This window comes from Chlamydotis macqueenii, chromosome 3 (genome assembly GCF_036417535.1).
Source record: "Chlamydotis macqueenii isolate bChlMac1 chromosome 3, bChlMac1.mat, whole genome shotgun sequence".
NCBI lineage: Eukaryota > Metazoa > Chordata > Aves > Otidiformes > Otididae > Chlamydotis > Chlamydotis macqueenii.
The window spans coordinates 3,963,062-3,989,856 of record NC_141558.1 but is presented as its reverse complement, the minus strand read 5'-3'; the positions used below and the strand labels follow the sequence as shown (position 1 = coordinate 3,989,856).

General features: G+C 43.6%; 1 protein-coding gene across 1 annotated transcript in view; it reads right to left on the bottom strand.

Annotated features, from left to right (window-relative positions):
- The window catches only part of PKHD1 (PKHD1 ciliary IPT domain containing fibrocystin/polyductin), a 269,755-nt gene that overhangs the window by 233,618 nt on the left and 9,342 nt on the right, over window positions 1-26,795 (bottom strand). Inside the window, exons 7-26 of the mRNA XM_086744158.1 lie at window positions 26,008-26,082; window positions 24,705-24,769; window positions 23,658-23,697; window positions 23,010-23,080; window positions 18,117-18,218; window positions 17,737-17,832; window positions 16,748-16,883; window positions 15,747-15,861; window positions 14,616-14,891; window positions 13,771-13,860; window positions 12,951-13,044; window positions 10,902-11,044; window positions 9,856-9,986; window positions 8,932-9,116; window positions 8,430-8,568; window positions 5,247-5,401; window positions 3,652-3,836; window positions 2,475-2,597; window positions 950-1,055; window positions 216-494 (exon numbers count right to left, since the gene is read on the bottom strand). Of these exons, the coding sequence (XP_086600284.1) occupies window positions 216-494; window positions 950-1,055; window positions 2,475-2,597; window positions 3,652-3,836; window positions 5,247-5,401; window positions 8,430-8,568; window positions 8,932-9,116; window positions 9,856-9,986; window positions 10,902-11,044; window positions 12,951-13,044; window positions 13,771-13,860; window positions 14,616-14,891; window positions 15,747-15,861; window positions 16,748-16,883; window positions 17,737-17,832; window positions 18,117-18,218; window positions 23,010-23,080; window positions 23,658-23,697; window positions 24,705-24,769; window positions 26,008-26,082 (2,606 nt within the window). The remainder of the gene's footprint in view (window positions 1-215; window positions 495-949; window positions 1,056-2,474; window positions 2,598-3,651; window positions 3,837-5,246; window positions 5,402-8,429; window positions 8,569-8,931; window positions 9,117-9,855; window positions 9,987-10,901; window positions 11,045-12,950; window positions 13,045-13,770; window positions 13,861-14,615; window positions 14,892-15,746; window positions 15,862-16,747; window positions 16,884-17,736; window positions 17,833-18,116; window positions 18,219-23,009; window positions 23,081-23,657; window positions 23,698-24,704; window positions 24,770-26,007; window positions 26,083-26,795) is intronic.

Genomic DNA, 26,795 nt, shown 5'->3' with positions numbered 1-26,795 from the left:
TCAAATGAATAAGGAAAGATGAGCCATGAAACATTAAGAGTCTTCTGGGTTGAGGGAATAAATACACCTGCACACACAATGTGTCCAGACGTATTATGTTATTTTTTTTTGGCAAATGAAGACCTTGGTAGTCAAAGCACAGAATTTAAGCACACCATGAAAAGTGAAGCAGAAAGCAGATGTCCCCTTAGAGTCAGTCTGGTGTTCAGACCTACCAATCTCTGAAGCTCTAGGAGGTTCGATAGCTACCAGCTTTGGCTCAACTCTTAGGAAGACGCCTTCTGCTGTGCTGGCATTGAGTGCGAAGCCGTAAGGTCTCACCAGTAGCATCACCTGGTAGACTCCAACTGGCAGCCTCTCCATCTCGCAAACCACTTCGGTTTGATTCAATGTTATGATGTGGCAGGTCATGTTGTTCACTTCAGCCTGCAGGGCTGGCTTCTCCTCAGTGAAGCCAGTTCCTCTGATAACTACTGTGGCCTGGGACCCATCATCTAAAGGAATATAATCAACAAGATGACTCATGAATTTTTGTGGAGCAATGCCCAGGATTTACTTTCAACCAACGGCTGAAAGTCTTTACCGTCTTCATCAAGACGTCCTAAGAAGTACAACACCTCATTGTCTCTCATAAAGCCTGTTCCTGGCTGACCCTGTTCTGCTATTATTTTTTTCCTTAAATTTTTATGAAAAATAACTCGAGTCAAGAGCCACTTTTCACTTTCAGCACCAAGCTTGTCACTTTTTATCTCCCCTTTATGCCTCTACCATGTTCCTGTCAATGTAAAAACATCTGTACTGTAGTTGATCAAAAGTGCCCTACTAGAAAGTACAGTTTCCACAAAATCAAGAATTTCTGAAAGAATACACATGCAACCATCAGCATCTGGCCGATCTTTTTCTCTGAACGGCGTTTTTGCCATTTTGTTCAGACACAATGCCCCGTTACCTGATGAATACTCCACGTCACTGACTAAGGGTGTCAGTTCCTGGCTGAACTGGAAAGAGCATGAACCAGAACAGTTTGCAAGGACATCATTCACCACCACCACCACCTGGAGACAGAGAAGAAGGTTACCTTAAAGCTGGGAATGGAACAGAGGTGTTTTCCAGAACTACATCTACCTGGTAGACCTGCAGAACAATGCCAGCAGTCACACTGAGCTACCGAGAGCAGCCTGACTGTGCCAGCACAGATGCTTCTATTCTTCCACTTATCTGTTGAAGACTCTGCTTGCCGTACCCCAATTCTTCCTACCCTGCCTTGGGAATGAGTTTATTATGTTTAAAGCACCCTGTAAGACTAATTAGAATGAATCCCAGAATGTGTATTTTCAGCATGCAACCTTTAATTTATTTTTTTCCCCCTTGTTGTTCATGCTGAAGCAAGAAAGCTGGGCTGTGACCTTGATTGTCTAACAAAAGATATCAGGAGATATCTCAGCTGAGATACTAAGTCAGCTGGCAAAGCATAAGTTATAGAAGAACCCCTCTTCATCTCTCTCCCAGGTATTAAGAGTGCACCAGGAAAGCACGCTGCAAAAAAACAAAACCAGATTGTCTCCAAGAAGAAATGCAAGGAGCACAGAGCTGCAAAGTAATCTACTCGAATAGAGACACAATAATTAGGGGGACATTTTTACACTTGTTGCTAGCAGCAAGCCAGAATAAAGCTTCAAAAACAGAGGAAATCTGATTGCTGCTGCTGTTCTTGTTTCGTTTGGTCTATTTGAGGGTATGTGTGCCCCACAGATGTCAGAGATACTGTAGGTCATGGAGCACTGGAAGTAGGGTGGTCCTCATGTCTGGAGAACAGGCTTACCAAAAAAGCAGGATGACCTAACCCCAAGTGCTGCTCACGTGGGCTTCGAGCACATCCAGCATCACCCTGTTATCGCTGCAGTGCCCAGCAGTCTTTGCTGGAAAAGCAATGTGCACTGCTCTGCAACATCTGAGATAAGAGTTTGCAACACTTTTGTCCATCCAGCAGATTCATCCAGTCAGGAAGCTCCCCTTTCTTCCTTTTCACACACGAAGAATTGAGATCCACAGAGGCTGAAGGATTTGCGTAGTTCACAGACTAGTACCACAGTCATCGTCTCATTTATTTTACCCATTAGGGTAACAGCTGTAATGCTGCATATGAACAGTGTCATTCCCAAATTTAGTGGCCAGCACCGTAGGACTCAGCAATGGCAAGAGTCCAGAGATTATATCAGCCCTTGACCACAGCCTGAAAAGAGATAAATTGTCTTCCATCACCCATGACCATTCTCCCCACCTGCAACAGCACTTGGAGGAAAGTCCTGCTCCACAAACCAGGGAGTAGAACCTGGCTGGTTTATAGAAAAGCACAAACCAGTAGATTTCTGAAAGGATTTAGTGGTACAAGTAGATGCCTGAACACCTATAAGACTCCTGGATCTACACGCCGCAGGTGAATTAGTAGAAAGTGTGACAGCACATTAACTCACCTGTGTTTCGTTATTGAAGGTAGCAAGCATGTCCCCAAATATTGGCCCAATAAACACACCTCCATCATAAACCACACGACTAAAAACAGTTGGCTTCAGACCAGTGAGGTTTTCAGCAGAGACCTGGCAAAGAACAAAGAATTCAAATTTCTAACCGCTTTCCATCCTGTGATTTTAAATTAAAACTGTTCCCCTAGAGTTCATACAGAGTCATTACAAGGCAGCAAATAACTCCTGGAAACCTCTTCTCAAGCTTCTACCGTGACTCCTGTCTCCAGGTCTAAATCTCCATTATCCAAGACCTCACAACACCTCCCTGTTGCCATCCTTAGCTTGCAAGCAAGAAACTGAGGCAAAGAGGTTCAGGAGCCAGATTTGCAAATAAACTTCTAACACTCAGTAACACCACTTGGAATTAGGCATGCAAAGAGCTTTGAACATCTGCTTCTCAAAGACAGGGCTTTGCATGAAACAGGGGCCTGTGACACAGCTGAAGATGCAGCTCAAGATTTTTTCACCATCCAGGCCGATATTTTGAGCATGAGAACTCATAGCTTCACCTAAGATAATTTTACCCTTTTAGAAGCTGGATATACAAATAAGTAGTTTTTCTTTTTGAGGAAGGAAGCAGCTCAGTCCTTATACAAAAAAAAAAGAAAAAAAAAAAAAAGAAAAAAAAAAGACCATTTTACTTGAAGCAAAACTTAAATGATAAATCTTGGAATGGGAGAGTGAACTGAACCTTCATCTGAAACTTACGAGAACCAGATATGAACCCACACAGTGTAGTTCTCAAAAAAAGGGACCTTCTTTGCCCATAAATGCCCACAAACCTGTAGTGAGGTTCAGTTACTCTACTGAAATATTAGTGTGATTGTAGCAGCTTTCATTTCTGTATAGCAGTCCCTTCATTCTGCAGAACTGCAATAAAGCACAGAAATGACGTTCTAGCCTTATTTTGAAGCATGGGCTCTGAAGATGTAATTTCTCCTCCTGTAACTGCAATTGATTTTTAAATCATCTAATCTGGAATTTGCTTAAGCTGCTCTTCCTAATAGGAAGACATTCAGCTAAGGTCCCACAAGTGTCTGCATAAAAACAAATGCTGGGAGAATGAATCGGTCAAGGCCGAAGACATTGAATGGGGTTCAAAGTGGGTGTTAGTAAAATACTGTACATTGATAACATTGGGCAGGTCCCCAGTTTTTGTTTTCCAAGTCAATGTCCAGATGCTTTCATAGCAAGAGTTTGAGTCTTTGGTCACAACAAAGTCGCTGGTGTTGAAGTATGGAGCAGTAGTGTTATCTATGTTGTCTTGCAGAAGCTTGCGGAGATGGTGGGAGGAAATGTGCACTGAAACATCTGTAAGAGACATTAGAAAAAAGTGAATATTCTCATCACTAGGAGAGCACATCTACCTGCTCCCAGAAAAGAAAGTTTCATTATGAGCGTGAGGCTGTTGTGGTTCAAATGTCTGTAACTGCCAAAAAAAAAGCAGCAGACATAAATTTACTGGGTCCGAAATGCCAAAAGATCTAAACTATTTAACAGCTTAGAAAATCTAGACACATCTCTACTGTTGGGACCATCAGAAATTTTGTCTAAGTAATATTTTTAATTATATGCCACCTACATTTTTGGGAGACAAAGTTTCAGTGTGCAAGTTATGTTCCTTCAAAATAGAAAGGTCAGAAACTTCCAGGATGAAGAAGGTACAGAGAGAGTCAGTCTCTCAAGAAGACTTTGTAGTGTTCAATCCCAAATAAATGCAAGTGATGTTTTATTTCTTTTGACATAAATATTCACAGCCATTCAAAGCTGCAGATGCAATAAAACTCTCTAAACTGATTCATAAGAAAGAGGGGAAAGCACAAGACCTGGAGAAAGGGCAGGAGGAATGGTGTACATTTTTAAAAGATTATATTCAAAGCAGGGCACTATTGAGACAGCCTTCAGCCATTGCAGGAAAATCTTAAGTGACAACACAGAGGAAAGAGTTGTTTCACAAATATTCTAAGGTTGTGTTTTCCTATTTTATTATCTGACTTTGTAACTGAGTCACCAGTTCCTCAGTCAAGAGCTTTGTCATTTGCCTTGCTCGGATTAAAGTGCTCACTTTCATTCTAAGCCTCTTTGATTATTTAAACTAAACACAATAAAACCTAGCACATCTAAAGCATGAACCATTTCAAGTCAAGCAATTATATGCACAAAAGCTTTTGTGTTATTGTAGTGGTTTAACCCCAGTCAGCAACTGAGTACCACGCAGCCGCTCACTTACCCACCATTTACCAGCTGGATGGGGGAGAGACTTGGGAAGAAAGGAAAATCAGCTCCATCCCAGCCAAAACCAGGACAGGTATCGGCTGCCAATTACCAACCCTGTTAATTCTACAATAGAATGAATTTTCTGGTAACCTGCAAGTGTCTTATACAAGATGGCCAGAAGTATACGTACTGGAGAAACATCAGCATAATGAAACCTTGAGATGAAAAATCCCAATTCAAGATCTGATTCAAAGTTCTTTACTATTAAGGCAAGTACTTCACAGTCACTGTATGCATTTTGGAACCCCTTACTTAACATCTAGAAATACTATCCTGCCTATAATCCTTAACTCCTGTCTTGAAGGACGTCAAATGCAAAAATCTACCACAATGGGTTTCATCTGCCAGTCCACACCCCAAGCATTTCCAAGGTTCAATATTGTCTCTTCTTCACTTGGCTTTCTGCAAAGGACATCCAGGTCTTGTACCTGCATCTTCTCTTACCTGATATCACTGTATTGGCCAAGTGGATGCGGAAGGTCCCTCCAATAGGTGGGGATGACTTTTGCAGTCTCTGAATGGTGAGGCTGACTCTCACATCTTCCGTGGAAACACAGAGGTGGCCATACTCCTTAGAGCCCTCCCCAAGCAAAGCACCTCTGTGTGACAGAGAGGGTTCACATGAAGGCATTAGCAGTCAAGACCCCCACTCCTGACACCCCCACGTCACCAGCAGCAGAAGGACACCTATGGGAAAAACACTCTTGAAGGAGAACACGTTCAGAGCTCAAACAGAATTGAGTGCTCCCAACTTACACCTACATGATGGAGGCAATGCACAGAACAGAAAATGATGCAATACCAAATTTTTTAATTATAATAGAAGAAATAGTTCATACAGCACCAAGTGCAAGTAAGTCTTGCCCCACTACTGGTGTTTTTAATGTACCAACTCAACGTAGCCTGAACAGCAGCTACAACACCAAGGCAAAAAGTTTTCCTGCTTCATCCTGTATGTAGTTTCTTCGAGCCTATCAAAATCTTAACTCCCCTGAATTACAGTGATATTTGGTATTAGAATTCTTCCAAAGCTCTGTATCTAAAACTTAAAACATTTTCTTCCTTGACACTAAAATTCTCCTTTTTCAAAGGAAAAAGAGACTCTATGTGGTACAACGATGCCACCACGTGGTTCAGTGTGTGAATAACAGCTGAAAATTCACCCCAGTCGTGGCTTCCACAAAACGAATTTCAAGAATATGAAGAAAGGGCCTCTGAGCCTTCCCATCTGACGTACATCAGATTTTAGCTAACATCCCTGCCTCGACTGCAGCAATTTGTACTAGAATACAGCACAGCATATGCTCAGTTAAGAGAAAAGGCCAAGTTTGTTTTGAAGAACGTCCAAAGACAGTGATCAGCCCACTCATTTTGAAAGCTGATTTCTGTTTTAAGTCTTTCTGGCTTCAGCATCACACACTGGTTTCTCTTACATCCTCCTCTGTGAGTTGGAGGAGGCCACCAGTGTCAAGCCCTTCATTTTTTTTTTCCTGGTGAGAGGTACTGTGATCAATCCATCCCTTAATCCTCTTTTGATAAACTGAACAGATTGAGCTTCTTAAGTCTTTCACTCCAAGGCATTTTCACATCAGTCATTTCCTTTGTGCTGACTTGGAACATGTCTCTGAACACAAACAGGTGATTAATTCACCAAAACCTTGGATTTCATCAGGAAATGCAAGGATTTGGCTGCTCTGGGAACCAAATCAAGCAGCCTAATTTTCTTCAGATCTTAGTCACCTCCGAAACGAGAATCTAGCTGTCACAGAGCACTCAAAACTAATGACACGTTGTTTTGCTTTTATTTGAAAGAGGAGAGACCACAAGGTAAGAACCAATTTAAGTTACAGTAGACTGAGCTTCACCTTCTTCTGAAAGGAGGTTTCCTGTGGACACCCGAGCAAGTCACATTGGGCGACGTGACTGAGCCAAACTAAGAGCTGGCTGCTGTGGAGGAGAAGAGGCTACACCATTCCAGCTTCTCACTTGCCTGCCTCTATTCGTAGAATCATAGAATGGTTGGAGTTGGAAGGGACCTTCAAAGGTCATCTAGTCCAACCCCCGAGCCTCCTCTTCTCCAGGCTGAACAACCCCAACACTCTCAGACTGTCCTCATAGGAAAGGTGCTCCAGCCCTCTTATCATCTTCATGGCCCTCCTCTGGACCTTCTCCAACTGGTCCATGTCCTTCTTGTGTTGGGGACTCCAGAACTGGACACAGTACTCCAGGTGGGGTCTCACCAGGGCAGAGTAGAGGGGAAGAATCACCTCCCTCGATCTGCTGGCCACGCTCCTCTTGATGCAGCCCAGGATGCGATTGGCCTTCTGGGCCACAAGAGCACATTGCCTGCTCATGTTGAGCTTCTCATCCACCAACACTCCCATGTCCTTCTCCTCAGGGCTGCTCTCAATCCATTCCCTGCCCAGCCTGGATTTGTGCCTGGGATTGCCATGACCCAGGTGCAGGACCTTGTACTTGGCCTGGTTGAACTTCATGAGGTTGACACAGGCCCACCTCTCCAGCCTGTCAAGGTCCCTCTGGATGGCATCCCTCACTTCCAGCATGTCGACGGCACCACACAGCTTGGTGTCATCGGCGAACTTGCTGAGAGTGCACTCTATCCCACTGTCCATGTCGCCGACAAAGATGTTGAACAGGGCTGGGCCCAACACGGACCCCTGAGGGACGCCACTCGTGACCGGTCTCCACAGGGACATTGAGCTGTTGACCACCACTCTCTGAGTGTGGCCATCCAGCCAACTCCTTATCCACCGAGTGGTCCGTCCATCAAACCCATGTCTCTCTAGTTTAGAGAGAAGGATGTCGTGCGGGACAGTGTCAAAAGCTTCGCACAAGTCCAGGTAGATGATATCCATTGCTCATCCCTTGTCCACCGATGCTGTCCCATCAGGCCCTTGCTGACTCGACTGGGTACAGTCCAACTTTTACAAGACGTATTCTCTGCCGGTTGATCTGGTTAGCCTATGGCTCTGCCTCCTCTTTCATTGTTGGGACTTCCAGAACAGAAACCATCTCAGCAAAAAAAGAACACATAAGGTGGACTTCTATCGCCTTACATGGCAATTGGTGTCATCAAAGGTGTCTGAAAGCATCTCTGGTTGGTCTCCACCTTCTGTTTCAGAAGGGCTTACATCTCCTTCTAGCCCTACATCACATCTTGGTGGCCCATACATATTTTACATACCTCAGGTTAGTGGAAGCACCTTAAATATCTCTGTTTTAGCAACAGAATCCGGCTCATACAACGGAACTTCAATACTAGAACCAGATATCTTTACTAAGATGTCTACAATAAATGTTCAAGATCCTATATGGTGAGCAAAGCTCAAAACACTCATGGGCTGAGAGTGAAATTAAGTATCTTAATTTAGAACTGCAGCCCATCTACTGAGCACAGACATCTGTGCAGGATTCAGTAGTTTGAACAGTCTGAATGTGGCCTATGTGAAATGCCTGGAGGAGAAGATTCCAATGAAACCACAAGGATTACCAAGCCATAGTCTTATCCTCCACTGTCTCTCATGTCCTATCTTAGATGACAACGAGCTCCAGACATGTCAGGGGGAACTGCAAGAGTATTGAGATAATCTACTCATCGTCCCTTACCTTAGAGAGAGAAGGGGCAGACTTGCACTGCAGCCAGACACCATCCAGGACACATTGTAGGTGGGAGAAGACCCCACCACAGATACTGCTTCAACTATCCTGCCACCTAGCCACGGTGGTTTAGGATGCCTCTGAAAAACTGAAAGAAAAAGAGCACAAGTATTCATGAGAACAAGGAGAATAGCTGTCACTGTGTCTAGGTTATTTTAATTTCATATCTGGAAACGTTTCTGCTTGAGGGCTTTTTGTTTGTGTTTTTCTAGGCAAGACCATTCAAGAGTTACATTTGTAGAAATACATTTAAAAATAAACCAAGAATATTGATATTTGTCAATTCCTTATTAATTTTTTTCATTAAAAACGTAAGTTCAATAAAATAAAATAAAATTATATTCGTGCCTGTTGTGAAATACCCTTCCCTTTTGAAAAAGTTTCAACCAGTATCCTGGAAAGAGGGTAACAAGCAGAAAAGAAAAAAAAAATAATAATCTGATTCCTTTACCAGTCACAGCTCTGTCTGCGATGACAACTTCATCAAGGTAAAATGACCCAGATGTTTCCTTTTGCCACACAGGGCTGAGCAAGTCTATCTGATGGACAAACACCGGGGAATTGGTAGGGAGGTCCTGGAGAAGCGTGGAGCGATTCACACACCCATTCCAGAGGTCAGTGCAGGTAAATGTCCAGCTGGAAGACACCAAGGTTATACCATCACTACAATAGCATCAGTGATCTCAACACAGGTCAATCAGACCCCTTGGGAATACCAGACGATTGCTCAAGGCTCTCCATCATGCAGTAGTTTAATCCCAATCCTCTCTTCCCCTTCCAGGCACGCCCGCACTCCCTTACACAACGTCACAGATACCAAAGCTGACAACTTCACTTCCTGAAGTTCTTCAGAGACTCCTGATTTTTTAAGTCTGCCTGTCCCTAACTTTACTACTAGTACCAAGTTTTTCCACTCATGTATTTTAAGTGAAATAAAGAAAATCAAAGACTACATCAACTTTCAAAACTTCGTGTACCAATGATCTCTTAAGTTTCCTGGGGCGGGGAGGGTGGGGGTTGGAAATCAATTCGTCTGTCTCACTGAAGAAAATCTGATGACTGTTTGACAAAAATCGTGAAATTAGTGTCCTCAAAAACCTTCTGATGTGTTTACCAGAGACAGAACAAATTCTTATCTCTGCATTACTATGGAGAGATAGTGCATATAACAAGAAACACACAGATTTACTCGGTAAATACTCAAAAAGAATGGAAGTGTGTTGCAGGAATGCCTTTGCAGGGACAGAAAATCTGTCAGCTTACCCCAACTGACAATTTGTTCCTATACAAATTAGATCTTACTTCTCTCAGTTTTCCTACTACACTTTGTTACTACGGAAAATGCCATCTCTGGAAACTGTAAGTGTCTGGATACCTTTTAGAGGAAGTTTCATTGAAATCCCATAAGCAGGTGAGGTTCCTCTTCACTGAAGATAAAGAGACATTGATGTAGGACACTGAGATATGAAAGATCTTGCTCAAATGGCCCTTACGTGCAAAACACACCTGCAAAAATGAGGAAAAAGCCTTTCACAAATCAAAACAGGTAACAAATAAAGTTTGTAGGGGATATTGTATTCTGTTTAACATCAGTAGGGAAAAATTTTGCTCAAGGTCAGCAGTAAAGTCCATCCCTTAAGAACAAGTTGCCTTAAATAATACCCAGAGGGGACGGTGCTCTAGCATCTGGTTAGCCTGTGTGCCACCACATAGTCTGAAACTGATCCCTCAGCTTCACTGAGGTTTTGGGGCAAAACAGCTGGAAAGAATCAACAAGGATTTTGAGTATCTGGGAGGGAGGAAAGGAGACTGCAGGAATTCATAAGATTCGCAAGGTACAAGATTTGGGGTGGGTGTCAGGTGGGGAAAGAGGAAGAAGTCTGTGAAGAGGAACTGGAAAGAGCCTGGGAGGACTGCAGGAGTCTTTGGGGACGATCTCTGCCTCCTCCTTTCTTTCAACACCCAACTATTTGCCTTCACCCAGGCAACAAAGAAAGAGTGACAGGGTTGGAATCTAGAAGACCTTATTCTTATTAAAAGTAGATGTAGAAAATGAGCAGAAAACTTAGCCAAAGTGGACCCTTAAAAAACAAGGGCTTTTGCTTTTGTTGAGAAACAATCATTCCTGCATCTTCCATTTTTTTCCCAACACCGTCCCACCTTTTCCTTTCCCTCAGCAGAGGTTGTATCCCAAGGAGCAGAGAGCAGCCAGATGTGTTAAGCAATTTCCATATCTCTCAGATCTCAAACCATCCACCCAGTCAACCAAAGACACTCTGCTTTTTCCACAAGCATAGTCCAAAGACATGAATCTCTGTGGATCTAGGAGGAGTCTAAGCAGACCAACTGACATTTTAATGCTAATTTAGCTCCAAGTACTTACTCCTCAGTGCAACCTGCTCATCAAGAGTAGCTACTTACATGTGTATATTCAGCGAGGTCATATCTTGGTAGAGTTGATGGGGAAGTTTTCACCAGCTGGCTTGGTCCACGAACACTGAACCTCCCACAGAAAGGTTCTGTACCACTGTCAATGTGTCCTGTAGTAATGAAGCCCTTTTTATCTGACAGAGATTTGAAAAAAAAAAAAAAAAAAAAAAACAACCAAAACAAGAGGGGATGAAAGACTTGAAAATAATTCAGAAGATGCCAGTACAGTCAAGAGATTCATGAAAATATAGGAAACAGGTGTCCAAAATTTGTCAAAAATTCCTACTGTTTTGTATTCTCCTGCCCAGATAAATGGTGACCATCTGCAGGGCAGTTGCTCTCTAGTTTAAGGGTGCTGAAAGACAGAAGGCACCATTAGATTACTGTTCTGCCCATAAACCCTCATAACACTGTCTGTAGCCAGATAGAGTATTTTTTACCAAATCCACCCTTTCTTTCCAGAAAACACTCAAAGTTGGAAATTGATGTATAAAGCAACACTGAATCCATCTTCCCCAGGGGGATGTTCCATCGGCTTATCAACTATGCTGCTGAAAAAAACTACTAAAATTTCTTCTGCTCCTAGTACAAAAGAGGCATTGTCATGACAATTGTCAGTAAGTACTGACAATTCACCTCTTCTTCCAATAAGAGAAATAAAGCCCGCCAAATGAAGTTAATAGCAGAGTTGGGGAAAAGGGCAAAAAGATGTAGCTGTGATTCTTTGCACAAGTGTTGGACCTGTTGAAATCGTAGCAGTTCTTCTGCGTTCAAAAAGAGACTAAGTACAGGGATGGGAGAGTTACTGAAGGTAATTAAATAAAAAAATATATCACACTCAGGAAATTAATTGAGCTGAAAATACTGCCCATTTGGAGATAATTAATGATGAACTATCATAAGTAGTCATTCAGTTTTCACTCTTCCCTTGGCACCCATTTTGGTTTCTGCTGAAGACAGGACATTGGGCTAGATGGACCCTAGATGTGAACGTGTGTGGTTGTTCTTTTACTTTTCTGGCATTTGTTCACCACAATTTCACCATTGTTCTGCTGGTTTTTAGTATTTTCTATATTTTACAATCATCAATGAAAATTCAGGCTCTCCTTTTTTCTGTTATGCATCAAATTTTTATTCCCACTCTACTATTGAACAATCATTGGCTTTTAACTCGAGTTTTTCCTCTTCTTTGTTGGCAGAATTGTAGATTTAGGATCATATAACTAGATTTTAAATGTCCAATTGCTGTTTTTATTTTTTTGCCTAAAGCTGCCCTCCCTCCAGAATTAAGTTAATGAATTGCTTTCCTCCACTTGCAGGAGTCAATAACCAAATATGCACATTTCCGGCTGGGGCCTGTTCTCTATCCGTAATGAACATGAGGACGTAATAAGAGGTCTCTAGGCAATCATCTACTTTTTGGCATAGGATTAGTACACTATTATTGCTGTCTTATATAAAACAGAGTAACTTTCTAATGTGTGCAACACTCATGTTAGAAAAGTATTATCAAATAATTTTTAATTTTTTTTTTTTTTTTACAAAAGGGATTTATGTTTTATACCTTGCCTGACTAGTCAAGAAGCAAGGGCTCTGGACATCTTCACTTTCAGAGTCAACTGTTTCCACAGCCTGAGCTGTAGCTATAGGCTACACCAGATCTGCTTCCCCAGAAGACATATTGAAACATGAATAATTTCAAATGCCCCAGAACTTGCAATTTTGTCTCTACTCCTAACATTTCTGATAAAAACATATCACCTGCTTTGACAAGTGTGTTGCAATATGACTGAGTCATACAACGTATTTCAGAAAGAATCTCTCATTACTACATCAGTCATGTTGGTTTTAACATTAGTTCCATAAATTCTCCCATCAGAATACAAACAAATAATAAATAGCTGAGAAACATAAATGTATATATTTAAACCCATTTAAAGTGTAAATTTGCTATCATTAAATGTTTAAAGTACATTTATCTCATAAAAGGAAATCAACTTTCACACTAAACACTGCTTATTTGTCAGGGAAGATCACTACCTTCTTTCTCAAAGCCACCACGGAAAAGCATTTTAGCAGAGGTTGGCTCAGCTTCACATCCTATTGAAAGAAGTTCCTCTATTGCTGTTTGCACCTTTAAAAAAAAATAAGAACGTGAATAGCAGTCGCAGTACAACAGTGTCTGGCTCATTTCAGCAGAGAGCATCAACACACAAGTCATCACTGCAGTTTTCATCAGGCAGGGACCAGCGGCAAGGCAGCTCTGATTGAGCAGGTAGCCAAGGAGTAGAGGGTAAAATTCAGCCCAACACAGAGAATAAACCCTTCAGAGGGTGTGGGGCATCCTTTAGGCATCTAGTAGCCTCCTCAGAAAGGTGCAGAATTTTTACATGTGTTATATCACAGCCTGGGCACTTGCATGCCCTTCCAGGCTCCACTAGCTGTGTTGAGTAGATGTCTAGTGACCTTCATGGAGATGTCACCCAGGGTAGTTTTGACAGTGACCAATTACTGCATCAAGAGACTATGGAATTTTGGAGAAGTTGGATCTAATCTCATGCCTTAAGTAAGAGCTGTACACTACATATTTTGTTTTACAGAAGTCCAAGGATCCGGCACCTGAAAATACTACACACTTCATTGCTGACATGATATGCAAAGATGCTGTGATAGGCTTAGAATATACCTGGGAGTCAGCCTCCAAAAAAATCCCATTTTGAGACACTCCCAGTAACAAAAATCACCCCTACATCATATGAAATTTTTCTCAGCTTCTGGACTAAACACTTAACTGCTGTCACGCACCACAGCTCCATCAATTACAGCAGAGGACTGAGTGTCCGTGATTAATGACGCCTACCTGGTGAGCCGTAGCGTTTGTGGGGATCATTCTGCGCAAAGTGTTGTTCCAGGAGATACTGAACCATCCTGTACCAGACACAGTCAACATCTGGAAAGTAAAGAGGCAAATAAATGAAAACAGATACAAGCTGCATGAGAAACACAGACTTCAAACCTGGTGTCTTCTACCAAGCAGGATTTTACAGATAGGATTTTGCCTCTTTAAGCCGCTATAAAGCAAGGATCCCTTCAGCTGCACTTAAACTGCTCTTGTCCTCCATGGTCTGTCCAGACACGAGCCTTGGGCTCTCGTTCTTAGATTAACAGGAGCACCAGGGATACATGGCCTGTGCAGACACACTAGCATCCCCAAGTGGTCCCTAAAGCTCCCAGCCTGCAGCTGTGGGATTTAACCACTACGACAGATTTCCCTCATTGCCGAGGACTTCGTCGAACTGGAAGTTTCTATCGTCTGACTGCAATATTGGGTTAAACAGATGCACACATTGAGTATGCTGTCATTGACGGGGTGAAATAAAAACTATTCCAAGCTTGTATTAATTAGCATTAAGTAACTAGGTGAGGCATTAATGAGTGAGATAAAACCTTAGAGGAGTCAGCATTCCTTATTCTTTAACACATGAGCAGATTACGATGCTACCATAGGGTTTACATACATCCACCAATGTGCGTAAAAACCACACACACCTTCAGCTCACAACAATATTCATCAACTATCTCATCAGATTAAAACAAGATGGGAACACACTGTCACGTCTAGCCTTCACAATTAGGATTTTCTGTCATCCGTGACAACTGAACCAGGGATAGTTGAGCTCCCAGGGCCAAGCACGCAGCACTGACCTGCACTTCTGGAAGTCGCAAGGCACGAGCCTGAATTTCGTGCCTCTCAATGTAGTAGTTGTTCACCACATGGGGATTCAGCCACGTGTTGTGTATTTGAACTCCAACTCTCATTCCTTTACTGGGTGCCTTTCCATGATGAAGTGCTTCCAGGTAGTACCTTGAGCCAGCAGTTAGCTCAAATTTCTGTGATTTTGGCTGCCAACGCTCACTCCAGCTCTTCACCCAGTTCTCAGACCACTCTGAGTTACCAGCAGGGAGAGAAGCTATTCTCACCTGTGTCCAGACCAACGAAATCAGTCAGTAGGAGACATTTCTCCAGCCCCAAGACACTTAGTCCAACATCACAACTCCAAAAAACCAGACTTATGGTTATAGCTGACAGCAGTGGGTTCATGGTTGACACACTCCTTCCTGTTTTACAGGAAAAAGCCACCATCTCAAAGAGCTTTGGTTCATGGTTCAATACTATGAAGATAATTCTTATAACTGACCCTAGCCCTAATAACTGTTCCCCATGTAGCTTTTTGTGGATTATTTCATTTCTATATCTCATATTCTCCAAAAACAAAAGAACTATCTCTATTGCCTTCTGAGGTGTAGTATTTTACCATTAGTAAGAACAGCAATGATACTCTTATATATATATATACGTATAATTAAGAAATCCTATTTCTTCTAGCACTGTTCATTACCAGGCTTAAGAATAGCCTGGAGAAACAGTTCACCTTCATTTATAGCATCCTCTCCACTTTTCAAAGGGAAGGACCAATGTTTTCAGAAGGCAAAATTTTAACAGGCAAAAAAAAGGACGTAAACAGAGGAAGCCAGACAGAAATCTCCCAGGTCCCCTTGCACATATTGTTAGCCACGCTGATGTGCTGAGCTAAGAAAAAGGTCTTCTGGAAAAGATATTCAAAGACTCTAGTTGCAAGAGTGAGTTTTTCATGAGCTAAGCAGTTGATAGCGCCAATGTAAAGCATCACATATAATTATACAGATTTCACTCTGCAACAGATTCATAATAATGGGCAATAAGCCAATTCACATGAGGGAAATCCCCACTTATTATGACCGTAATTAAAATAATTTTTTATCCTGATCTCATTTTTTCTTTGCCAGGAGTAATACCTTATGTTCTGGATCTTGGGACAAACTTAAGTATAGAGATGCTGGACCATCTGCCTGAATCCAGAAGGTGTAATTGTTGGTCTCAGGAGCCACAAAAAAACCACGAAGCCTGGAACTAAGCAAAGGCAGAACGTTCACAACATACAAAAGAATTTCTGCAAAATCCCACCAGCCCCACATCCCAACTTCACACACACACCGAGTAATAAGGAGAGTGAGATCAAGTTATAACAAAACAAACTCTGGCATTTTAAAACTGAAGGAACCTCAAAATGGTCCATTTTCACATTAAATGTCCTTTATGCTTTACAGGAGTTTTCAAAAAGGGAAAAAAAAAAACAAAACCAAAACAGCTCCATGAAAATAAGTATGGTTTGGCTGTTGGTCATTTTTTTGCGCATTTGTTCTCAAGCAAAGTCTTAACCCTGAACAGGCAGGGAAAGGCTCAAAATCACACACAAAATCAACTAAGAAAAATTAAAAAGTGATAGAAAAATTAAAACATTTGTTCATATTACACAGCTTTTCAAAAATATGTCTCAAGAGTTAATGGGCACCAACATGGTTCAGTCTTTTCGAAGCTCAGGGAAAATTCAGACTATTTCCATTAACTCCACTTGAGCTGCAGCTGCCAACATCAGCTGAGGATCTGGTCCCCTCCACATCTGACCAGAGCTCCAGCCCAAGACAGCCTCTAACTGGAGCTCCTTCTACCTCGGCAGCAATTTATTTTGTGGTTATTTCAGCACATCTAGGCCAGGTAGAGCAGAAATACTGAATGAAAGAAGGAAAAAAAAGACCAAAAAAAAAAAAAAGAGAAAATAAAATATTTTACTGCATATTTTGAGCCTCAAAGGGACTTTGGAGCAGATGATTTGCTTTGATTTATAGGAGTTATGTAGTCAGGCTCTACTGTAAAGAGCTGTCAGGTGTTATTGCTACACCTTACACTGCTAGAGGCAATTGCCGTGGCTTCGTCTCTTTTTAAGATCATTGAGTACCTGAAGGACTTCTTTGTCCCAGATAGAAATCTTACTGGGGAACTGGCATTAGGTACAAACTGCCATCTATACCCAGGACCTGCTCCTGTCAGACCGGAGGCGTCATCCCAGACTTCAAAGAGAAGCCCTCTGTTTCCTAGAAAGTTAAAATAAAAGGGTTTCAGCAGCAGACAACAAAAAAAAATCCCAGAGCACACACTAGAATCAGCAGTGTAAGGAGGCAGGCCAAACCAGAAAATTTTAATAATAAATTTGCTCTGTTTGTGGTCTTTTTTGCAGTGCAAGACAGAACACGGATCTCGCTTTAGGGAATTTGTTCTACTTTGAAATCCTCCACTGGAAAGAATAAAAGTCTGCAGAGCACAGAGCATCCAACCAAGCTGACATGTCTACGCTTGCAGGAAAAGGTACTGAGCTGACCCACAGAAGGATGAGGCTCTGAGCAACCTGATCTGGTTGGAGATGTCCCTGCTCCTTGCAGGGGTGTTGGACTGGGTGGCCTTTAACTGTCCCTTCCAACCCAAACCATTCTCTGATTCTAAGGAGCCAAGCCTCACTTTACACACAATAATTTCCTACTGCGATGTTCCACTCAAGCAGTGCCTGCAGAAGCCTCTGCAGGAGCTCTAGTTCACCCATCCTTCCTCTGCTATCCATCCTTTTTTTTCCCCTCATTTCCCACAGCTCTACACACCAGGCTGACGAGGCTCCCACCATAACCCATTCGTAAGCAATGAGCTGAGCTCTCCACCTTGCCTTTCCTTGCTGTAGAACCATGGAACGGTTTTTGGGTTGGAAGGGACTTTTGAAGGTCTTCTAGTCCAATTGAAGCATGGAGTCCTGAACTGAAGTCCATCTAGCCCATGCCTAAGCAGATAGCATTTTGGAAAGCCCTATTTCTTCATTGCGTTCCTCGCCAAACAATTTCTGCCCTCTGTTTCCACGTCTGCATTTGCTAGTTCAGACCTTCAGTTATTCGAATACCGTACCTGGTTGAGGAGCACCAAGCCTCCTGCCCTTGCCGACAGCCTCAGTGGTGCATCTGATTTGCTGGGGAGAGACATGCTTGACTTTACAGGGGACACCTGGCAACAGGAAAAAGAGACAAATGTGCTGTGTGAGGGCTTGGAAACACAGTTGAGCTGCAGCATGAACCCATCTTCTTTCCAAAAGGAGTCAACACTGCTAAAAGCCTGGACTCGGGCTATCAAGGAAGAAAAAATGTCATGCCCGGAGTCAGAATGATGGTGAGTCCTGCGACTCCCATACATTCATGAGCATCAGTTGGGTTGTGTGGTCAGGGTCACGACCATTGTATTGCAAAAAAAAAAAAAAAAAAAAAAGAAAAAATTCACATTTCTCTTCTTACCTGCAGCAGTGACCTGCACCGGCTCCTCAAAGAAATCCCCCGTGACAGTGAGATCAGTGCCTCCTCCGAGACTCCCACCAGCTGGGAACACAGATGTTATCTCTACAGAGGAAGGAAAAGGGGAATCTGAAAACAAGCGTTGGAAAGGTCAATCCCAGCCCTATTTCTGTTAAAGCCACTTGCACTGTTTCCAGCCAGAGCAGGCTCCTGTGAATGAAACAGGCATCCCACTGATCCTGGGATTACACCAGGAATGAACGACACGGATAACTTGTCCAAGTGACAGGAGAATCACGGTAATGCTTGGGCTGTTCCTTAGCAGTGGCTGCATCTGTCGCGCTCAGATTGCAAACCAGTATGTTCCCTGCTATGGAGGAGCCCCGCAAAAAAAAAAAAAAAAAGTGGAATTAAAACTGTTCTAATCCTTTTGACTTTCTCTGGCTTGCTTCTCAATTTAGCTTACAGATTTAGATGTTACCACACTTTCCACTCATCCCTTAGGCTTCAGAGACAAATGGAGGGAGCTGAACACCTGACATCTGAGTGTCCACATCACGATCACGAGAAACTTTCAGGATTTTTGTCTCTGTTTCAGTCATGCCCTTCCACACTGGAAATCTGTTTTTCTATTTGATGGCATTTACTCATTTTGCACTCAGATGTCTTAGTTTAAGCACCCAAGCATACTTGCATAGTTCTGAAAAAAAGACTTAAAAAAAAAAAAAGCATGAGGGACATTGGTCTATATCAACATTTTTTTTTTTTTAATTCTTCTGGTATTTAAACTTTACTTTTACACTATTGACTACTGGCTAGCACAGTACAGTTTACTAGATAGATCTGACTGATCTTGTTTCTGCTGATGCTCTGCCAATAGTGAACTTCATGCAGACTTGTTCCCTTCTACTGTGCCTCAATTTGTAAATAAGGATATAAGATTTTCCTCCTTTACGAAGTGTTTTGAATTTACAGGTGAAACAAACTGCATGCTGTAAATAATGTACAAAACGTAGACATGTGTTGGCTACTTTAAAAAAAAAAAACAAACCCTGCTTTTGTTACCTCTTGAGCCAAGCTTTCCAGATACAGCTGGTAAGGAACTGGTGTATTCATTACAGTAATTTCAGTCAACCTAATGGCAAAAACTTCACGGGACCTTGCTGGGGACCTGTGCAGGTGAACCAAGAGGTCTTTCAGCTCTATGCAACCTCTCACTAAGGTCAAAGGCTGCCTGGTGCCCTGCAGTCCCTGATCTCCTACTTCTGCTTTGGCTGATGGGCATATAGAATCATAGAATCATAGAATCATATGGTTGGATGGGACCTATAAGATCATCTAGTCCAACCGTCTTCCCACTACCATTGCTGCCACAGCTACTAAACCATATCTTGTAGCTTCTCATCAAGCCTCCTCTTGAACACTGCCAGGGACGGAGACTCCACCACCTCCCTGGGCAGGCCATTCCAGTGCCTGACCACTCTTTGGGAGTCCAATCTAAACCTCCTCTGGTACAACTTGTGGCCATTTCCTCGGGTCCTGCTTGTTGCCTGGGAGAAGAGGCCAAACCCCTGTTCATCACAACCTGCCTTCAGGAAGATATAGAGTGCAATGAGATCTCCCTTGAGCCTCCTCTTCTCCAGACTAAACAATCTCAACTCTCTCAGCCGCTTCTCATAAGACTTGTGCTCCAGACCCCTCACCAGTTTTGTTGCCCTTCTCTGGACACGTTCCAGGGCTTCAATGTCTTTCTCGTAGTGAGGGGCCCAAAACTGAACACAATACTCGAGGTGCGGCCTCACCAGTGCCGAATACAGGGGGATGATTACCTCCCTGCTCCTGCTGGCCACACTATTTCTAATGCAGGCCAGGATGCCGTTGGCCCTCTTGGCCACCTGGGCACACTGTTGGCTCATGTTCAGCTGAGCATCAGCCAACAGCCCCAGGTCCCTTTCCTCTTCACAGTCCTCCAGCCACTCAGCTCCGAGCCTATAGCGCTGCATGGGGTTATTGTGGCCAAAGTGCAGGACCCGACACTTGGCCTTGTTGAACCTCATCCCATTCAGCTCAGCCCAGCGATCCAGTCTATCCAGATCCCTCTGAAGGGCCTCCCTACCCTCAGGCAGATCAACACCGCCACCCAACTTGGTGTCATCTGCAAACTTACTGAGGGTACACTCAATCCCCTCGTCTAGGTCATCAATAAAGATATTGAACAAGATGGGCCCAAGTACCGACCCCTGGGGGACACCACTTGTAACAGGCTGCCAGCTGGACTTGACTCCATTAACTACTACCGCTGGGCACGGCTCCCTGGCCAATTCTTTATCCAAAGAAGGGTATACCTACCCAGTCCACGGGCAGCCAGTTTCCCTAGAAGAATACTGTGAGAGACCGTGTCAAAGGCTTTGCTGAAGTCCAGGTAGACCACATCAACAGCCTTTCCCTCATCCACCAGTCTGGTCACCCAGTCGTAAAAGGAAATGACGTTGGTCAAGCACGACCTGCCTTTCGTGAACCCATGCTGGCTGGGCCTGATCCCCTGGATGCCACTCATATGCCGAGTGATCTCACCCAAGATGATTTGCTCCATAACTTTCCCAGGTACTGAGGTCAGGCTGACAGGCCTGTAGTTCCCCGGATCCTCCTTACGGCCCTTCTTGTCGATGGGAGTCACATCAGCAAGCCTCCAATCCTCCGGGACCTCCCCAGATAACCAGGAGCGCTGGTAGATGGCCGAGAGCGGCTCGGCAATCACCCCCACCAACTCCCTTAGCACCCTAGGATGGAGCCCGTCCAGTCCCATGGACTTGTGGCAGTCCAGATGGAGGAGGAGCTCTCTAACTGTCTCCACCTGTACCACAGGGGGTGTACTCGGCCTGGCATCCCAGACTTCCAGATTAGGGCATAAAGTGCCCTGAGGAAAACTGATCTGCCTATTAAAGGCAGAAGTAAAGAAGGCGTTGAGGACCTCAGCCTTCTCCTTATCCTCAGTGGTCACCTTCCCTGCTGCATCAAGTAAAGGGTGTAAATTCTCCTTGTTTCTTCTCTTACCACTGATATATTTGTAAAAGAATTTCTTATTCTCTTTTACTGCAGTGGCCAATCTGAGTTCATGCTGAGCTTTTGCCTTCCTAACTTCCTCCCTGCATACCTTAGAAACTTCTTTGTAATCTCCCCAAGTAGCCTGTCCCTTCTTCCAGAGGACATAGACTCTCTTTTTCTTCCGGAGCCTCGACAATTGTTCCCGGTTCATCCACACCGGTCTTCTTCCCCTACGGCTCGCCTTACGGCATTCAGAAACAGCCTGTTCTTGTGCCTTTAAGATCTCCATCTTGAGGAGCGTCCAGGCTTCCTGGACCCCTTTACCCTTAAAGAGCGACTCCCAGGGGACCCTCGCAACAAGCATCCTGAACAAGTCAAAGTCCGCCCTCTTGAAGTTCAGGATAGCCGTTCTGCTAGTGATCCTTCTGACATCTCCAAGAATAGAGAATTCTACAATTTCATGGTCGCTCTGCCCAAGACAGTGCCCAACCTTCACACCTCCCACCAGTCCTTCTCTGTTAGTAAAGAGTAGGTCAATCAGGGCACCACCCCTGGTAGGCTTTTGTACCAGCTACATAAGGAAACTATCTTCCACACCCTCTAGGAACCTTTCGGACTGTTTCCTCTGTGCTTTATGATATTCCCAGCATATATCAGGGAAGTTGAAGTCTCCCACGAGAACGAGTGCTGGCGATCGCGCGACTCGCTCAAGCTGCTCATAGAACGCCTCGTCCTTCTCTTCATCCTGATTAGGCAGTCTATAACAGACCGCCACCATGATGTCACTCCTACAGGCCTTTCCTCTGATCCTTATCCATAGACACTCAACTGTATCATTCCCAACCCCAAGCTCTTCAACGTCAAAATAGTCTTTAATATAAAGGGCCACACCACCGCCCTTCCTTCCTTGTCTATCCCTTCTGAAGAGCTTGTAGCCTTCTATCACAGCACTCCAGTTGTGGGAGTGGTCCCACCACGTTTCAGTAATAGCAACCAGGTCATAGTTATCCTGCCGCACAATCGTTTCCAGCTCCTCCTGCTTGTTGCTCATGCTGCGTGCATTGGTGTAGATGCACTTCAGCTGAGACAGCTGCCTCAGCCCCAGATCAAGCACTGTTCCCCTGGGCTCTTCCCTTGAGGGCCTTGTTTTGGTCTTGCTGAACTTTGGACACTATTTGCCCATGACCATAAGCTTGAGTAGGTGCTCAGGATTTCTTTGTCTACTGTGTACAATATAACTGGAGAAGTCACACAGAGGTTATTGTTAATGAACCTTAATATTATTTTTTTTATTTTAAATTAGTGATGCAGTAACCTGCCATTCACCATTTATCCAAAACTCAGTTCTTGGTTGATCATCGTTCTCTTCCTTGGTAGCTCATGTGGGATCTATTCCACCCTAAAATCTGCATTTCTAAAATCTCAACCTTACCAAATATAGTGTGATTTAAGGGGGAAGGTTTTCTCTAGATGCAACATCTGCAGTCTACAAGTGATCTGACAGGAAAAGGAATAACAATAAAGTCATGCCATCCCAAATCCTGCCATACCGCTGTTCTCTGGCTGACTGTCTCAGGTTAGGCTGTCCAAAATAGAGTTCAAACATATCCCCGTCCCAGAGGAACACTAAGCCACTGGGGATATAGTGCATGGCAGCACACTCAGCGTTCGCACACAAATCTGGTCTTCTTGAAATTTTTTGTCTGCCACATTTTGTGTAGTTAAGCCCGTATCAGGAGTGGCACACTCAAAATGAGGACACAACAGGATTACACCCCTGGGAAGAGCAACAGTGGGAGGTCTGGGGCTGCCAAAAGACAGTGCAGCCGGTGAGGTGGGTCAGTGCGATACCTGAATGCGTCTGATACAAGAACAGCTCCTGTTTGGCACTGATGAGCCAAGCACCTTTGTGTACTGCTGACCTGCAAGAGAGACAAAACACCTGAGAGATCCTTGGCCATCTAAGTAGACCTTCTTTTTGGTAGAGCTGGATACTTGGTCTCCAGAGGAACAGTGGAATATTTCTATAAGGACCAACACCTTTCACCAGCACATGGAGACATCGATTCAAGAGACTCCATTACACGGGTGAAACTCTTTGTTCAAGTACTGTCCCATTGTATAGTTTTGACACTGTCAAAACTCATTTTCACCTCCTTTTATGGCTAAATTCTTTCCCATTTGGATGAAGAGTTAAAAGAGAGGTGAAAGAATTTTATTCAACTAGGCTTAACAGGCGACTTATGCTTTGGTCACCGAAACTAAAGTATTGAAACCCAAAAGTGCAGACGCTTTGGGGGAAGAACATTCTCCCTTTTCATTCCCAATCTGATGATCATCTTCTCAAGAGAGCAAAACATCATTTCTAAGCAATGAAACACAAGATTTAGTAAAAATGTCATGCACTTATCCTGGACTCATATGTAGCTGTGTCCCCATGCAAAACCACAGGAAAAAAAAAGAAAAAAAAAAAAAAAAAAAAGAGATAATTTTACTCACTTTCCTTTATTAAACACCGAGAAGCTAACGTTGTGGGACCCTGGAGGAGAGAAAGGTAACATGCTTTATAGCAGCAGCGTGGAGGGCTCCATGAGTGCATCCTACCAACCCTTGTCCAGGTGTCCTGGGTCCGATTCTCCTCTTCCTTGCACTCCCCTTACAACAGTATAGTTGTGTTGATTTCAGCAGAGAGTGTGTGTAGGAACTGAACCAAATATCAGTTTAAGACTCTTAGAAACTTAGATTGTAGGTAGAGGTTATACTGTAGATACATAGAGTTGTGTATCTGAATCTGCTAGATGAAGCTCAGGAGCAGGATCTGGTAAGCATAAGTGCTTTGTGTCATCTTAGACCCTGAGGATCCTATCTGACCTCACTTGCCATGCTGGGAAGGTGCAGATGTCCTTCAAGACCTCCATCATCTCTGACACCCCACTGGAGATCTCCTAGATATCCCCAGATATCTCAAAAGCTCAGGCTATTGCGTTGCGCCATTAAGTGTCTAGATGAGAGCTAGATACTAATTTCTATTTTATATATTTAATTCAGATCATCTTTCCCAAGAAGAAAGCTTGCTGCTTAAAGCCTCCAAAAGAAATTACAAGCTCCTTCAGATTGCTTGGAGGCAAGGAAAAAATGAAAGGGATCCAACTTGCTAACAAAGAGACCATGAATAGAAGGGACCACCCAATTTATTTTATAAAAGCAGTAAAGGGAAGGTCCATCACGTACAAGGATTAAAGTAAAAGTAATAAATGGAGCAAAGACTCCAAATTGCATTGTCTCTGTCAGCAATGTCCACATCCTGTCATGGTTTCATGTGAGCACTGCACTTTTTCTCCAAGGCTGTCCTGAGGATGCAAAATCATGGCAGTGGCTGTGTTGAAGACTGAGAAGCCTTGATCTGAAGCAGGTTTTGTGGACTCAGCCCTGAGCCACATTCCTAACTCTGGAGACAGAGCAGGAATTCATTATTGACACCCTCCCTCTACCCTCTGAAGTTTCAGGAATAACAGAAACCCATGATTTTTCCCCATTTACACCAACCTATGTGATTCCCTTCCACTTGGCACTGCAGGGTTCCCAGTCCATCTTCTGCCTGAATAGGATAGCTGCAGAGAGACAAAGGATTTTGCTGAGCCTTGGGAGCAAAATACAGTGAGAATCACCTAACCAAGAAAAGATGTGGTTTTATACATCTAAGCTAGTCATGCTTGGCTCCCTTTGGAAACAAGGGAGAGAAATAGGTGAGATGGGAAAGGAGCAACCTGTCTCCCACTGATGATCAAGAGTGCAGCAGCTTGGGAGGATGTCTTCCAGAACACAGTGCTCCAGCTTGGCCCCTTTACCCTTGTTTCCAGAAGCTGATCCTGTCGGCTACCTTCAAAATGCTCATTTGAAATAAAAGCTGAATGGAGACAAGTTTGTGCAAAGGGTGAATAGGAGGAAAAAAGTATTTCCCTTCTACTTGCTCCTCTGTGTGTTCCTAATCTGTAAGAAGGAGCAGGTAGCAACTAAACTAAATATACTGGCATTGCATCAACCTTTGGGAGCCATGGAATGACACAAGTCCCATTATCAACTCACATTTGCATTTAAATCCCCCTCCTGGGAGCCAGGAGGAATTTTACAGTGCAATGAGAGGGTCCACTGAGGACCCAAGAGCCTTAGCACTGAATTCTGTAGGACCAGTTTTTTCCCCTTGGTTCCCTGTAAAAGCAGCCTCAACCTTTTCCAGGATTCATAGGCATGGTGAGAAGTCTATCATTCATTAAAAGAAATGCTTCTGCAGAGCCCATGGCCTTTTCTGTAATTCAACAGGGTGCAAGAGTCAGCAGCCTGAAGGGCCTGGCAACTTACAGAAGACAAGAAAACATTAACATCAATCAACGAACGGTGCCTGGGTCCAGGCACAAGAGCCTCTCTGCCTATGCTGTTAAATTTTTAGAGCTCTACTTGCCCAGTTTGGGCTCAGGTCAGCTAATCCACCTTTCAAATTAGTGCCTATATACAACGGAAGACAGTGCATTGACCAGGGTAAATAGGCAGCTTGGAAATGGCTACCTTGTTTTGGAATCTAAAGAGCTGAATGAAACAGATGTGGTCAAGGCATAGCATATGATCTCCAGGCCAGAGAACAGCACCTGGCCCTGCCTGGTTACGGCTAGGGCCACAGAGAGCCAGCAACCCTCATCCACCCCTATCACAGACCGTATGGTCAGCTCCCCATGGTCTCTCTCCATCTTAAGCCAAAGCAGAAGGACTTCTCCAAAACTCAAGAAAATTTTTTGTGAACAAGCTGTGCTGAGCCCATGCACCAACACAAACCAAAGGTAAAACAAGAACTGACATGCTTCCAGCCTGTCTGTCAGCAAAAGAGCAGAGACTGGTCCATCCATCTCCTTCTGCCGTGAGGATAGCTGGCCTAGGTAAAAAATAAACAAAGAAGATGAGAAATGATGCGACAGAGCTTTGCAGATGAAAATCTGATCATGTTAAAGTCAGCAGCCAATATTTTCAAATAGGACAGGAATTTCCCCTCACTTGAATCTAGCATTAATTAACCTCTCCTAGAAAACTGGAGAAGCTCTAAACTCTTTTCTCTTCACTTGCAAAATGTATTTCCCAAATATTATGAGAACTGCACCTCTGTAAAGACTGTGGCAAGGTCATCTTCGAGACGCCCATACCAGCTCTGAGTGACCCAATACCTCCTCCCCGTGGGGAAGGGTTGGTAGCCCAAGCTCCAGGAAGACTATACCCACCCTTACCTTCCAGAAGCAGCAGGCAGGTCAAGCACAGCATCATGCTTGTACAGCCATACTGCTTCAAGATGCAGCTCGGTCATTTATTTCATTGAGGAAAAACACTACAAAACCTCTGCTAGAAATCATGCAAGCTCCTAATAGCAAATTCAAGTATCCTTGCCTTAAAGAACCAATATGGCAATGGACAACTTCCACTAGAGAGGACGAATCAGGTGGGAGCAATAAATTGACAGCAATTAGCATAATAAAAGGTTGGCAATGATTCTTTGATAATTAACAGATGATTAAGGAAAACACAGAATTAAAACCTGTAATGCAAACACTTTGCTATGACCCATGCTTCAGAGTGTAGTTTTATGAGGTTTTAATA